The sequence below is a fragment of the Candoia aspera genome, chromosome 11 (genome assembly GCF_035149785.1).
Source record: "Candoia aspera isolate rCanAsp1 chromosome 11, rCanAsp1.hap2, whole genome shotgun sequence".
NCBI classification, from domain to species: Eukaryota; Metazoa; Chordata; class Lepidosauria; order Squamata; family Boidae; genus Candoia; species Candoia aspera.
Window position 1 is genome coordinate 13,593,430 of NC_086163.1, and position 16,389 is coordinate 13,609,818.

General features: G+C 45.2%; 1 protein-coding gene across 1 annotated transcript; it reads left to right on the forward strand.

Moving 5' to 3' along the window:
- The first annotated feature begins 7,785 nt into the window (after nucleotides 1–7,785).
- On the forward strand, nucleotides 7,786–14,629 carry ENKD1 (enkurin domain containing 1). Its single transcript, XM_063312851.1, has 7 exons — nucleotides 7,786–8,525; nucleotides 8,888–9,112; nucleotides 9,319–9,491; nucleotides 11,399–11,557; nucleotides 12,528–12,697; nucleotides 13,442–13,578; nucleotides 14,133–14,629. Exons 1-7 carry the CDS (start codon nucleotides 8,441–8,443, stop codon nucleotides 14,291–14,293), a joined length of 1,110 nt encoding a protein of 369 aa, XP_063168921.1. The 5' UTR covers nucleotides 7,786–8,440; the 3' UTR covers nucleotides 14,294–14,629.
- The last annotated feature ends 1,760 nt before the right edge of the window (nucleotides 14,630–16,389 follow it).

A 16,389-nucleotide genomic window follows, 5' to 3' on the forward strand; every position in this document is an offset into this window, starting at 1 on the left:
CCAGCACCTGCGGCGGGGAATTTGAAACGGTTTGGGTGAGGGGAGGGATTACGTTTGCACCGAGGGCTTTTAGTTTGTATTTGGCGTGCTTTTGCTCATTCTCAGCTTTCTCTGTATTTGCACACTATTCTTTAATAAATCAGATATCATTAAGTTCCCGCTTGTGAGTCTGATTCTGTAAGGGTAGGCAATCCTTACACATGATGCTTCCCATCCCATTCTGCATACAGAAGCCCGCTGACCTAGCATTTGAATCCTTTATCAATATCATTTTTTCCATACATAGTGGTCTCCTTCCAAAGTCAGGTTCAATCTCTGATCCTCTCAGGAGGATCAGTTCTTTCATTCAAGGCACAGCAGTTTTCTTCCACTTCTGCTTCCTGATACCCTGAAACCCTGACTCTGCGATACTAAGAATTCCTTTTCCTATATGATCTCCTCCTGAGCTATAGGGCACACATTGCTCACAACTTACTTGGTCATCCTTGCCTTGAAACCATAAGTAGTTAGCCAAGCTTGCAAAACTGAAACAGATTTGAGATTCTTGAACTCAGGAAACAAGTCTTGGTGTTGCTGGATTTCTTCCTCGTACAGCTTGGCATGGAGGATAATGCCCTTCCCATCTTCATGCCACTGGGAGAAGAGATGCCATTACCATTCATCGGTGGGGGAAGCCAATGGAGGGGAGGGGAGAATGTCCAAACATAATTTTCTCAGGAAGAATATGAAATGAATATTGTTGGGTGGGGCAAGTTACCTTTTAAGGCCTGGGGCATATTAAGAATCATGATTACATAAAGTGGGCTCACTCACAAAGTAGCTGACTTAAGAGATTTGTGTATTCCCCACATGGATGCTAGGGTGGGAATAGTGAGTCCTAAAATACTCACTTACCCAAAGGCAAACTGAACTTCAGGATGTTCTCTGCTATCTCAGTGGGGCCCACATGGAGGCCAAAGCCGTTTCTGAAAATAAATTATGATGCTAGATCTTGGATCTTTCATTAGCAGCATGCCAGGTTGCTGTTTCTTTATTATTTAAAAAGCTTTTAAAAAGGGGGGATAGGGAATCTGTGAGTGCTAAGGAAAGTGAGTGGGATCTTGGGGCTAGAGAAATGTTGTGGAGAAAAACAGCCTGTAGCCTTCCATAGTTGTAACAAATATTTCTATTTCTGATTGGGGTGAAGCACATTCCTCTCCCCTGGCCATTCCTGTAGGAAGTTATCCATTCATTTTCTTTGCAAGCATGTGGGTGTTCCCAATGTTTATAAGTCATATATCCCTTCCACTTCTCTTTCCTGAATTACTCATCTTTTACCTCCAGTGACTTGATGGTGGGATTTTCCAAGGCTGCAGCCAGCTGGAACAGAAAATGTGGAATTGTGGTCTTCCCTCCCAACTTCTTCTCATTAGGGCTTCTGGCACAGGCTGCCATCATCTGCCAGATGGGGGAAAAATCAGAAATGGCACAGGCTTTTGTATGTATTTTGCTGGACAAATAAAATAGCAGTTTTACAGTTTATTTACAGTTAGAAATAGTGGGTATCCCTGCTGTCAGGGCACCACTGCTTGAGTTGTGGAGAGAGAGAGAATTAAAAGGACTCGGTTGATGCAAAAGGTAGCAAGACAATTAACTTTCAGAATTGTACAGAAGAAAAATGTTTGCAAAGCAGGACTTTTGGATCCCTTAGTGATCAGCTATAGCAGCACAACTGGTTATTAAACCGTTTATGGTTATTAAACAGCCAGTTTGGTGTAGTGGTTAAGGCATCTGGTTAGAAACCAGGAGACCGTGAGTTCTAGTTCCACCTTAGGCACAAAGCCAGCCAGGTGACCTTGGGCCAGTCACTCTCTCTCAGCCTTAGGAAGCAGGCAATGATAAACCACTTCCAAAATCTTGCCAAGAAAACTGCAGGGACTTGTCCAGGCAGTCGCCAGAAGTCAATACTGTCTTGAAGGCACGCACACACAAACGCACACACACACACACAGGTTATTAAAACTGTTGTGGCCTTGATCTTTGAATTAAATCATTGTAAAAAGAGGGTTAGATAGGACTTACACTTTATGCTAAGTCATGGTTTTCTTAACTATGGTTTATGAAAAAGCCACAGTTGGCTTCAAACAATGCATGAATCCCATCAGTCATGGTTCAGAGACTATTATGGCTGAATTCACCCAATACACTGAACAACTAGCAAGCAAATAAAATCATGATAGTGTCATTTGTGAATACTGCCACATGGTCAGTCCAGAAGTAGGTCTCATGCCATCAATTGAATGTGGATTTGTATGTGGATTGAAACATGCAAAGACTACTGTAATGGTCAAACACTAGTTGACCCATTTGATTCAAGGGCTATCCTAAGAATACAGAATACAACTGAAACATGTAATGCAAAAGATTCTGGATAAACAAGTAGAAAGTGGAGTTTTCCTTGGCTGAAGGTTCTTAAAATGACCAAACTTGTTTTAATTTTTATTACTTCCTACAAATAATCATAAATATTACATTTTGTTAGGAACAGCTTCTCTTTTAACATTTACTGAAATAATTTTATTTTGAAGATGAAGTCAAAAAAATTAAGACAAAATTGTTCTTGAAATAGCTTAAGATTCATTCCTTGTAAACTGCCAAGATTCTCCTGGTTGCAATTGGCATAAATCAAAGGAATAAATATCATTTGTATGTGAAAAAAAATGAATGCCATTGAGGTTCTGGTGCCTTCACTATGAGAGAGATTTTTGAAAAGCAGTGAATTACACTATTAGCTTCCTTTATTCTCCCATGAACAATGCATATAAAGAACTTCCCACCTTTCTCATCACTCTGTTGTCTTTACAAAAGCAGGTAGCTAATCTATCATCAAGAAGACAACTAATATAAAATAAATAATAGGTCATGCCTTCTGTAATGAGGTAAGAAGGATGCAGCAACCTACATCTTCCCAAGATATTTATCATTTTTGAAGGTAATTGACTCAGCCTAAGATAAAAATGGCTCAGTTCCCATGGAAGCTCTGCGTGAAAATTAGTTATTATAACATCTTCTCCAGCAAGTGATGTCAACTGAACAAAAAGGAAGTACTTCTGATGTGCCAAGGATAGATAGCTTTTTCTGGTGCAGCTGTGTCCTTCTCAGTGACCAACAGATGTTCCTTCTGTAACTCAAGCTGCTCCTGCTGACCATTTTACTAAGCTGCTAAAGTTATCTTATTTACCACTGGATCATGAATCATGAGGATTCTGATAAATCCTGATAAGGATTTATTTTAAAAAGTTAAGGAGCTTCTGTTTCCTGTTTCCACTGATGCACACTTGTAAGGTATGGGCACCCTAACATCAACTTGGTGTCATCATTCAAAGTGAGGACTTCAACTCAGTGAATGCTGGCAACTCAAAAACAGAAGGATAGAGTCCTCACCACGGCTGTCTGTGACAGTTTTTCTAGCCTAAAGTGTTGGGGAGTTTCCACTGCTCTGTCCGGTAGAGATTGGTTAGTAGGCCTTGGAGATATTAGTCTGTCTTCCTTTAGGACCAGTTGCTAAGCTACAAGGTTCATAGCATTCTGCTGCTGCTCCATCAGTGGCTGGGAATCTAGATCCTTTCTTCTCTGCAGCTCCACAAATGCCTGCTACATTATCCATCAATTAGCCTCTTGGAGATCAAATAGTACAGTAGTGACTAAACCGCATAATATGTTAGCTACAGAAACCTGGCTGCCCTTCTCTCTGTTGTCATGCTATTGCAATTGTGCAAGACATAAATCAGTGGGCTTGGAAGGAAAAAGCTTGAACATTCATCACCAGTGGATGTTTTTCTTATATATCTAACCCTCTGCCCAATGTCTCTGGAGAAGGCATTAGTGCTAGGAAAGGTGGAAGGAAAGAGAAGGGGACAAACCAGCAGCTAGGTGGATGGACTCAGTTACAGTGGCGATGGACGTGCTGTTGGAAGACCTGAAAGGCCAGGTGAGGGACAGATCTTCATGGAGGAAATCGATCTATCTGGTCGCTAGGAGTCGAAAACGACTTGATTGAACGATTGATCAATCAATCAATCAAATAAATCATCTTTGTATGCTGCCCAGTCACTAATGGCCATATAAATGAAACTAAGTAAGTAAGTATTTTTAAAAAGGGTCCCTAGAAAAAAAATGCTGGCTGAGAATTTGGGGAAAGGAAGTCCAGCGCACCTGGAAAGGCTCCGTTTTGAACCTTCCAAGCAAGTACAGAGACAGGAAGACTACAATTCCCAGCAGCCTCCGCTCTGGTTCCAACCTGTACCAGGAAGTGTCGTTGCTAAGAGACCGGAGGCGGGGAGTCCAACTGTCTGTAGCCGGATTTTTGTCGGCATCGCTGCGCAGGAAGAGCCACGCGGAGCTTCTGGAGAGGATCGGCTCCAAATGTGAGTGAGGTGCTTCGTGGGGACGGGAGCAGTAGGGCGCCTGGGGGATCGGACGCGCTTCTTCGGGAAAGAGGTGGACCGTTGCTGCGATGCAGCCAGAGAAGGAGGCGATTCCTCCATGGGGGGAAAGGTCGGGGTCCTCCGGGCTGGTGGGAGTTGGGAAGCGTCATTCCCTGAGCTTGGAAGGGTGGATGGTGGCCACTGAGGGATGGAGTTCAGTTGCTCATGATATGTGGATCTTGCATTTCTTCCAGGAGCAACTGCAAGTGGGATGCCTAGCTTTGCACTTTGCTATTCACAACAATCCTGTGAGGTAGGGCGGCAAGTAGGACTGGCTCCAGGACCCCCAGCAACCTGGCTGGGGGGGAAACCTGAACCCGGGCTTAAAGACTGTGAGCCCTGCATTGCATTACCTCTAGAGGTGCCCAGAGTCGTTGAAAATTGGGTGGCCTACAAATTTAATAAATTATTGTTGTTGTGTTCTGTGATCAATATTCTCCAGATGTTGTGGTTGTTCATTTTGGGGGACGGATCCTTCAGACGCCAGGATCAAAGTGAGGCCATGTCTACAGATGTGACCAGGTTGAAAGTCTAGCACAGTGTTTGCAGTTTTCCCCATTCTTTCCATTTCTTGGGGTTTTCTCCATGGCTTACCAGTTCACTTGATGGGCTGCATTCACGCAACATGCTGGGCAAACTAACCACACCAGCTAGATTTCCTCAGCATGCTGAGCCACAAATTAGCTAATCATGGTTTCCCCAGGTATTTGGGCCAGGAAGTTTGGAAAGCTCTGCTGCTGGTGTGTTTTTTACGATTGGGACGTATTGTTTACCTTCGGTGTCTTGGGTCATTGCTTGTAACTGTTGTTTAAATAAACAAACAAACAAACTTCAGATCTGGCCACCAAAGAAGGTTTCAGCTGTAAAGGAAGGTTGTTTAAGCACTCTCACTAAGATGGTAGTCCCGGTAAGACACAGTGGAGCATTCTTTTGAGAAAATACACATTTTTCTTTTAGCAAAGTGTTGGTAACTCTGTTGCTGTAAATTAATAGGAGTAGTTGAGTCATGTTGGTTTAAGTATCTAGAAGGCAAGCTTGTGCTGAGAGGACCGGATGGGAATCTAACCAAAAATTTGGGTGCAGTCTGGCATAGGGCAGGACTTGCATATGGTTGACCCAATGTAGTTCATTTAATGTTTTATAATGAATGAGTGTATTTATATTGTGTTTTTTGTTTGAGAAACTCAGTGAGGTATCAGTCATTTTGTTCTTGTGATCACCCTATGAGTTAGTCTGAGGGTCCTTCCTTGCTGCTTCTTAAACATGCTATCAAGCCATCCTTGAATCAGTGGGAAAAAAAAAATACTGGCATACGTTTTTCTACCCCTAATGCTGTCTCTGCCCTGCCTCTACTTCTTCCTCTCTTGCTGGTGAAGTGGATGGGGGTCTATTGACTCAATGCAGAGCAGGAGATTGATGTATGGGGATCATGTTATACCATGGTTTGAATAAGCTGTGATATCTGGTTTACAAATCAAACTAAGTTATATAGTAAACCACAGTTTGGCTAGGTTTCATACTACCCATTATGCCAGAAACCACTTTATCTATGAACCCAGCCATAGATCATTTTGCATTAGAGTAGTGTTTCTCAACCTTGGCAACTTTAAGATATGTGGACTTCAACTCCCAGAATTCCCCAGCAACATGCTGGCTGGGGAATTCTGGGAGTTGAAGTCCACATATCTTAAAGTTGCCAAGGTTGAGAAACACTGCATTAGCGTTTGCTACAATTGGGAAGAAATGTGATAGACTAAGGTAAATGTTCCCTAGCCTTTGCATCTCCTAGTTTCCCCTCCCCAAGTTGGCAACTTGTTGATATAGACATGCTTTTCTTTTCTTGTCTGCCTGCAAGAGAAACTGATTGGCCACACTTATTTTCTGGGTTGACTAACTTGTTTTTGTGTTTCCAAAGGTGATTTCAGCAGCTGAGGGTAGAACAGAGGTACCACTGGTGTTCCTCCATGCTGCAGTAGCAGCATCCTAGTGTGAGTAGAGCAGCTGGTTGTGTGAACAGGCCCTGCTCAGTTGTGAGCTGCCACGGAACCAGGATGTAAAGCATAAAAACATTAGGGACCATGAATTCCTCCCTCTCTGTTGACTGACTGTTCTGTATTCTCACTGTGGAAATGAAGGTGTTTAGCCTATAGCACTAGCAAACCCACAGAGCCCTTGGAACTGGCCAGATCCCCAAATTTACCTCTTTAAAAAAATGGGAAACTTGCATGCTGAAAAGCAATGCTGCCATTCTCCATCACAGTTATTTCCAAAATGCCTCTAAATGTTTGCCCTGTACTACCTTTGGAATTTAAAAATAAAAAATAAAAAGGAAAGAGGTGGGTAGCTGAAGCCCAGGGCTTTGCTTGGCAATATGCTCCCCTGCCCCGAAAAAGGACCAATATTAACAAAGGCAGCAGAGAGAGGGGCCTGCAGGAGGAAGGGGGGATGGCTGGTACCATCGTGCTTTCTACCTGCCCATGTGGTAAGCCTTACATGGACAGGTAAGGTCTCCCATCAGTTACCTGTAAGGGTGCTACAACATGATCTCAAAATTCCAGATGTGCTCATTGGCCCCCAAAGGCAAGGACTCCTGTTGCAGCAACCAGCCTGAGTGAAACCTGCTAAATGTTAGGAGGGGCAGTTCTTACACCAGAGTGAAGTTTGCCTTTCCAGCAGCTTTCCCAGGCTGGAACTCCCTGCCCCTTGATTGCCCTCCAAACATCCGTTACAAAAGGGCCTCTTTTCTTCCCCTTTTAGATCCTTGCAGTTCTATGATTTCAGGCCAAACAGCCTTCCAACTGTATGTTTCTACTTGGCTCTTAACAGCCGTTTACCCTCCAAGCTGACAGAATAAACATATCTCTGTGCTGTGCCTGGAATGAGGCCAAGAGCTAATCCATTCTCCTCCTCCTCCTCCTCCTCCTGAGAGAAAAGCATTTGGCTGCTAATGCTGAGACAGGCCTGCTACTGTACCAGTCATTGTCTTTATGCAAAAGCAGGGAACATTCAGTTGCATTTGCTTCTCCTAGGTGCTAGGAAGGCACTGGAGATATTTAAAATCTCTTTCGGGACATTTCAAGGGAAGAGACCGCTGTGGTTTTGCTCACTGTCCCTATGCCTGCCTGGCTGCACAGGCAGCTTTGTCATACCTGCTGACACACTGGAGCTGCGATGGGTGTACCTGTCAGTGCAGGCAGATTACCAAGGCTTTGATGTCCCTCTGCTGTGTAGAAATGTGAGGCATGCTTTCCTGTGATACAGTACTTGGGGGGGAAAAGTGGGGGGGCTTACAACTGATTTGGTTTGGACCATGCAGCGTAAGCAGCCCTGATATTAATTGCTCTCGGAATCTCCTAACTTTGAAGAGTGGTCCCTGACTATGTTATGTAGACTAGAGCTTGTGGATATTGGATTTAGCTGCATCTGGAGGATCACAAAGGGCTTGTCCCTAATGTGAGGGGAGATTGGTAGAAGCAGGAGAAGGCCACCCTCCAGACAATCTGATCTCCAGCTGTTCAGAGCATTAGGGACCCAACCCAGACCTTTTGAACTGCCTTCAGGAACAAACTAGACCTCAACAAAACATTGTGATTTCAACAGGTTGACAACAACCATAATATAACCAGTCGTGTTCTGAAGCAACTGTAGATTCCCCCATACTTTCTCATAAGCAAGTCTGTGTATCTGCTGCAGTGGCTATTCTGGGGATGACTGAGGCACATAATGTGTGAATGGTGCAGTGTAAGAGAAGAGAAATACATCTAGTTTTGTGCCTGACATTTTCACTCCTTAATGATACAGTGGTTGATGATTGCATTTTTTCCTAAACATTTTCCTTCCAACTCCCTGCTCTTCCAGGTACCCTGCCCACACTTCATCAACGGTTCCATAGCATACTTTGTTCCTGATGCAACAGGTCTCCAAAAATGTGAGACCTTGCCATTCCTGGTTGGAAGCTAGGAAGTAAGTTTGAGATGTCGGAAGGTCCCTCCAGGATCACTGGACCCATTCCTCCAGACCCTACCCTTTGTCCAGGTTATTACAGACGCCCGCTATCAGGTTAGTGTCTGGAATTCTTATGAAGTCTCTTCACCACACAGGACAATAAGCCTTCCTCCATCCACAGGCTGCATGTTGTCTTCCTACATCCACAGTGAAATGGCGGGTTCTCTCGGGTTGTTTGCTCTGAGCGAATGCTCTCCACCCTTCCCTTCTCCAGAATGAGACCTTTCAAATTGCTGAACTGGAACTTCCATAACGCCCAACCTGTACGAACATCTCTAGGTCACTCTTTGCTCTGCAACTGATTTCTTTTTCCTGTTCCCTGCCTCTGGCTCCCGGAGGGTTTTCTGCAGCCAAAGCCACTGGTTCTGCTCTTAAGGTACTGACCCCTTCCTGGTTTTCTCTTTTTGTGTCTTTAGCACGAGGAAGGTTGGAAGGGAATGCTCTGAAACTGGATTTGCTCCCCGGCCCCATCCCTCCAGAGCCTAGCCTCTACCCTGGATGCTACAGTGCTCGCTGCCCACAGCCTCCTCCACGAATTAAGCCCAACGCCAAGGACATCTTGGAGATGGGACGGAAGGGCACTGTGGGTGTGCTCCTGAAGCTAGACGAGATCTCCTTCTTCGAGGAGTTGAGGCCCAAGCGTAAGTGGAGTGGCTGCCTATAGATAGCCAGATTCAACAGATGTTGGTAGAGTTTTGTCTCAGCTGCCAACTGTGCCTGTCGTTCCCCATGCCTGCCCTACCCTCTACTCTCTTGAGATATTGTGGAGCAGGTATGGCCAGGATGTCTTCAGTGACGTCCTGTCCATGAGGACATCCAAAGCAGCTTTCTTTTTCCTTCGGTGCAGGCAGGGACCACAAAGACCACGAGAAGGAGAATCTGAGGCGTATGAGAGAGATCCAGCGGAAGTGCAGGGAGAAAGAACAAGCCCGGGAGCTGAGCCAGCCCAAGCCTGTGAAAGCCCTGTGGAAGTCACAGAAGTATGAAAATGTGGAATCCAAAGTCAAGGCAAAGTTGCAGGTACCACCAAGGCCACGCTGGGATTTCCTTGCTGCCCTTAATTAGTGCAGTGGAGAACCAGTCTGGTGTATCAGTTAAGGCAGTGTCTCTTCACCAGAGCAACTCCCAGAATTCTTGGCAATAGCTTGAGGAGTTTGGAACCTGAAGTCCACCCATCTGGGAGGTTGCCCAGGTTGGGAAACACAGAGTTAAAGTGCTGCACTGGGACCTGGCCACGTGGTCTACTTGTGGCGCCCCCAGAAGGGCACATGTAACACCGCTGCTGCGCGAGCTGCACTGGGTACCAGTTTGCTTCCGGGTCCAATTCAAGGTGTTGGTTATTACCTTTAAAGCCCTACATGGCATGGGGCCAGGTTACCTGAGGGACCGCCTCTTCCCCATTACATCAACCCATCCCACCCGATCTTGCAGAGAGGGCATGCTGCAGGCCCCATCTGTAAGAGAATTTCATCTGGCGGGGTCCAGGAGGCGAGGCTTCTCTGCAGTAGCGCCCGCCCTTTGGAACATCTTGCCCCTGGAGATGAGGCTAGCCCCATCGCTCTTGGCCTTTCGGAGGAACTTGAAGACCTGTCTCTGCCACCTGGCCTGGGGCGGGGAGGAGAACAGTCATGCCTGGGGTTGGCTAGTGCCTTGAAGTACCCCTTCCATGCAAAGACTGAACGAAATCACAGCCATCTGGACTTTACTCTTATTTATATTTATTAATGATATGTAATTTTATAAGGCATTATAAAACAATATATTTACTTTAGTGAGTACTTTGTTGTAAACCGCCCAGAGTCCCTCCGGTGGGAGGAGATGGGTGGTGACAAATTTGATAAATAAATAAAATTCAGCTTCAGGCCCCCACAGTCACTCACACTCTGTCCAAGCTACTTTATGTATTTTGCCTTGAAATCCAAAGGATAAGCAGGATATAAATACAATTTTAATTTTGATTGTTTGGGGGTTGGATCTGTTGCCTCATTTGTGATAGGTTTCATTGTTTTTGTTGACACTATTGTGTGTTGGTTTTATCTTTGTATGCTGCCTTGAGTTGTGTATCAATTGGAAAGCTATATACATCGATCTAGTAAATAATAAATAAATTTTTAAAAACCCTGCCATCTAGCAAGGACAATACCAATGCGGGAACAGGCTTGGCAGTAGATCTCCTACTTTGCCCCATGGGTATGGAGCTCTAGATGTTTTTGAACAACAGCTGCCAGCTTCTCTCACCATTGACAGCTATAGATGCTGGGAGATATAGTTCAGCACCTGGAGGATCAGAGGTTCCCCACACAAACTTGGTTGCCAGCCCTTGATACAGAAGAGGGGACCAGCCCAGCCTTCCATTCAGGGAAGCAACTGCTTTTTGTAGCAAACTGGGTTCGAGTTTCCATCCATTGCTCTCCTGGCCTGCCACCAAGAGTAGCAGGACGGGTTGTCTCATCTGCTGTGCAAGAACAAGTTGCAGGAAGGGGGAGAAGAATGTCTGTCCCAAAGAATGGGTCTGTTTGACGTGGCAACAGAAGGTGGGAACGTGCCAAGAAATAGGACAAATCTTGCCAGCGTTGAACCAAATGTGTCTGTTGATTTAATGCATTTCTGTTCTTCTGTGGTGACGGCTGTTGCTGCTGACGGAGCACTTGGGATGGCGAGGAACAGCCTTTCTTAAAGTGTGCTTGGCTCCAGTTCCAAGGGACATAAATTATGTCCCCAGAATGGGGTCATGAGCCACAATTCAGAGTCTGACGGGGTGAGGACGAGACCAGATGGAATAAACTGAGCAGTATTACATTTACTGAGGGCACTGGAACTTCAATGGAGCTTTCTCTGAGTTTTCAGCTGGGAACTTTTTCTGGCCACACAGTACTTTTTCCACCTTCCTCTCTCAAGGAGCTGTTTCTTCTCTTTCGGTTTCGCAGGAGGATCCCAGTCCTTCCAATCCAGAGGCTCAGAAGTACTTGAAGGCCTATTCTCGCTGTGGCACAGGAATTCATCCGCGCCGATCACTGTCCCCCAGCCCTTCCCAGTTGTGTGAAATGGACTCAGGAGCTCCCCAGGCTCAGAATGGGAGCATCAAGGTGTGTGTATGTGTGTACTGGGGAGGGGAGGGGAGAGAGGGAAGGAAGGAAAAGGGGGCATAGGACCAGTAAAACATGACAAAAGGCACGTGCTGCCTCCACCCAACATGCTGAGCCATAATATAGTTTGAGAATGTGCTTACTGCAACAGACACTGCCTTAGTTCTTTGCCAAAGGTTATTTTTCTGGCTCCAAATGGAGAATTTTCATCTATTTGCAGTGCAGCAAAGATATACTGAACCTACCATCACCACACCTAAAATGCTGCCTTTGCCCTGAATAGCCTTTTTTTTTTTTGTCCATTCAATTGTGTCCGATTCTCAGAGACTGCCTGGACAAGTCCCTGCAGTTTTCTTGGCAAGGCTTTTCAGAAGTAGTTTGCCATTGCCTCCTTCCGAGGACTGAGAGAGAATGACTGACCCAAAGTCACCCAGCTGGCTTCGTGCCTAAGGCAGGACTAGAACTCACGGTCTCCTGGTTTCAAGCCTGGTGCCTTTAACCACTACACCCAACTGGTTCTCATATGACCAATAAAACATGACAAAATGCAATGTGCTGCCTCCGACATGCTGAGCCATAATATGGTTTGCTTTGTGGCACTGTTACGTATCATGTGAACCCAGATTGTGGCTTGTTCAACAATGCGTGGCTAAAACAAGTGTGGCTTACTGTGGCAGGTAAACTCAGAAAGCAGCTGGGCATACCAGATGCCCTAAGCCAGACTGCGGTTAGTTTGCCTCTATTCGTTTTACACACCCAGCCATCATACTTTGTTTGATAAATGGGGGTGGGCAACCCATATCTGAAACACCACCCTCCACAAAGCTCTGGCCCCAAGAAAATTACCCACCCCTGCAGTAAACCATGATTAAACAACAGTGACTTGGCCCAGTGGGTGAACCTAGCCATTTCTAGCTTGCCACCCCACAGAAGCTCTCTGCTTGCTATGCCCTCTTTTTGTCCATTCCAGGTCCAGGAGAAGAGCAGTAAGGTGGATTTTGTCAGCCACAATGCCCAAAATGCAAAACGAGCCTCGATGCAACGCTCACGCTCCCTGCAGTCAATGACCAAAGTCCTGGAGCAGAAGCAGAAGGACTTGGAAGAGTACAACACCAAGCAGAAAGGCCACGTCCCCCGCTAGTATGCTCTCTGGGCTGCCTGAGATGATACAGGTTGCATGCCAGCCTATCTAGAGGGTGGTAGATTGAGAAAAGCTGTGCTGTCCTTTAGCAGAGGGCAAGGAGTGGCCTCCTGGAAATCTTGGATAGCCACTCCTCTCTGGTACTTTAATATTTCAGAGCAGTGTCCCTCAACCTTGGCAACGTTAAGATGTATGGACTTCAACTCCCAGAATTCCCCAGCCAGCATGCTCAACATTGCCAAGATTGAGAAACACTGTTTCCAAGAATGCTCTTTCCAAACAGTCAAACCTAGCTTTGGAAACATAAGGCCTGGAAACATGTATTTACAAACCAACCAACCAAAAGGTAAGAGTTTTCTGCTTTGACAGCCTATTTTGCACTGCTTTGCTATCAGTGCTAGAAACTAAAATCTGTACTTTTGGATCCAGTTTCAAAAAGGGTGCTTCAGAGCAGACCGAACATCAGTCTGCAGCTCTTTAAAGCAGTCGTGTCTTTTCCCAGGACTGTGCAGCTGCCTTCCACAACCATGTTTCCACTGCACAGCTCTGCTATATCCTACTACTGTACAGCTTCCTTGTAGTTATCACCTCCTCCGAGTTCCATGGCTGAAAGGCCGGGTTTATAACCATGCCAGAAAAAGGGAGCATCTTGGTTCTTTGCTTGTGCTTCCTTCCTTCCTGCTCTGGATGTTGTCTCTGCTTTGCAGTTCTTGTGAGTGAGTTCCTTTTTCTGCTATGTCTAGCCTGATAGAGAGGAAGGACCACTGGCGCAGAGAGGCTGAGGAGCGCCTGCGTAACACGCCTGACCCTGACACGCCACCCGGCCATGCCATGATGCCTGAGAGCCAGCGGCTGGAAACACTCAAGAATCTCAGAGAGAGTAAGATGAGTGGAGGTGAAACCCTCTGAAGCTTCCTTATAGACGTGGACCACACACACTTAATCAGGCTAAGAAAAGAGCTGGGGGCTACGCTCACCTGAGACTGTCCTTCTGTGGTTCTAGCGTGTTGGAGGAACCCAGCCTGTTTGCATAGCTCAGTGTATTGTGCAAATGTAGAAAATAGGTAAATTTGGTAGCCAAGCTAAGCACGTTGTAGTGAGCAAAGCCATAGAGCAATGTTTCTCAACCTTGGCATTTATGGCTTAGTGAGTTTCGTGAATCCAACGAGTTGTGCTTTATTCAGCAAACCATGCGGTGTAGTAGGGCATCATGTTCGGGAAAGCCAGTCAAAATGATTAAGTAGATATCCCCAATTTGCATCGGCTCACAAATCAGAATGGCTGAGTTCACACAACCAACTACCCTGAAACCAAATAAACAACATGACGGCTTGGTACAACATGTTTATGGGTCAACTGAGATCTCTGAAGCGGACAGGCTGTCAGAATTGCACACTGATGATGCTCCTTTTCCTCCCCATCTCTTGCTTGTAGGCCAAGAGAAGCTCCTGAAGGACCTCCTGTTGCTTCCGGTGAGAATTGATACTCTGAGTGTTCAAACCCGGCGAGTTTCTTTAGAGAAGAAGCTGTCACAGATTGAAGAGGCACTCAAAATCTTTTCCCGAGCCAAAGTCTTCATCAAGTTGGACTCCTAGGCACGGAGGTGATGTTGTGCTCAGCCTCTTCACCCACTTGCACTCAGCCAGGTGGCTTTGGTTTCTCATGGTGGTCACCTTGAAGGAGGTTTATCTTGCCCCGTTGTCTCTTGTTCTTGCTGTAAGTACTGATTCTTTTCAGCGTGAGGAAGCAAACCTGGGTGTCTTAGTCAGGCATGGGGAACCTATAATCGTCCAGGTGGTGGAAGCCAAGACCTAGGATAATGAAAGCTGGAATTGAACAGCTTATGATGGGCCAAAAGAGTTGTTTCCCAAATAAACCTCCTTAAGCATGTCTTATTTTTCAGGCAAAGGGGAAAGAGTGCTTTTTAAAAAGAAAAAGCACACATTCTCAGCTCACAAGTATACTCAGCAGCTCTGCAAGTGTAGAGGAGTGTGCGCATTCTTAATTTAAATGATTGGACTGTTTTAAACAAATAAAGCAGGTTTTGTAAGTAAGCTGGAAATTGTGAGAGCCTTCATGAGCAATTTGGAAGGATTCTTCGTTGTTGGTGGTGTCAATCTTTTTTCTTTTCAGTGCATCAAACAGTTCCCTTTAATCTGAATAGTGGTCCTGCAAATCTCAGTTAGGGTGATTTTTCTCCTTTGAAGGAACTTTCAGAAGTACATTCTTTTGCAACTTCAATGAGAACTGGGGGGGGTGGAATGCAGAATTTTTCAGCCTCTGATGAATTTGTATCTGACCTTTGTTGATCTGGTTTCTGCTGCCATCTACTGGTAGACCCAGTAAATGTCTGAAGAAGCTTCACTGCAAATCAAGGACTGAAACCAAGTGTTTATTCTGCGGTTAGTGCCCTTAGCTAGTCTGGAATGAGTTAAGCTAATTGCTGCACATTACATTTTCTGCTTACACCATGCAAGGTTTGGAATAAAGACAGCTTCTACGTAGTCCAAGTATCCTGTATCAATAAGTTATTTGGACATACTGAAACAATCAATGATTTACCCTAAATTGAGAGGTTAGTGATCTGCTTTAATTTCTTCACTAAAGCAGTTTTAGTCTCCTACTGTAATACAGTACGAGATGCTGTACTATTCCATCTTGATCTGTCTGCCATCCTCAGCAAGATGTAAGTTTTCCACTAGGTGTAGAGTGCTAAGACAGAAGAGACATCAAAACACAATGGCCCCTGTTCCTATAGATCAAAGATGTGCAACTTGCAGCCCCTAACCAAAAGCCTTGGGCACAGCTCCCAGCATCTTTCCAGACATTGCCACTGAGTTGAGATGGACTTGGTCCCGTTAGCAGAATAAGAGAACATCAGTCTTCTAAGGGGGCAGTCAAGTCTGTCAAGGTTCCAGGCAATGGAATTTTTACTTGGGCAGCTGAAGATAAATGGTCAATGAACCTGGGACTCAACAAGGCATTTATATGGAGGACTAACTTGTAAACATTTTAAATCCCATTCATTGACTGTTACATCCTGGCTGCTTCATAGTTCTTTCTGGAACATTGCTGGGCAGCAAGAACAATGAAAATGTTGGCTATACCATAGATAGATAGATGATAGATATATAAATGCTTAGCCAGACTCCAAACCCTGCAGGCTGCATCTCTTTGCTGGTTGAGCGTTAAAGTGAACAAGAAGAATCTGTGTGTCTGCAATCTAAAACAGTAAATTAAGTTTCTGCACGACCAGTCATTCGAGTGCAATTAAGCCTGCTGTAGGAGAGAACACTGACTTGCTGGGATCAATAGTTTTGGCTTAAAAGAATCAGTATCTCTCTTCTTCAGATTTTTTTATTTTTTGCTGAAGAAGATTTAAGCAAATGTATCGTAACCATTTCTTAATCATTAATGAAAAGACAGGAGGAGGAGGTTTAGCAGGGTAGGGAGACTTTCACCTCGCAAAGACCCATACGTACATCAAGAACACAATATATACATCAAGACCTGGCACCTTAATGAGAAATAAGTTAGTTTCCCAACCTGGGGCCCTACAGAGATATGGAACTACAACTCCATAGTCAGGCAGATGGCTGACTTACAAGATCAGTCTTTAAAGTGCCAGAAGGTTCCCTGTTGTCACTGCAGGCCAACATGGCTTCCCTTCTAGAAAATGGAAATAAAAGTT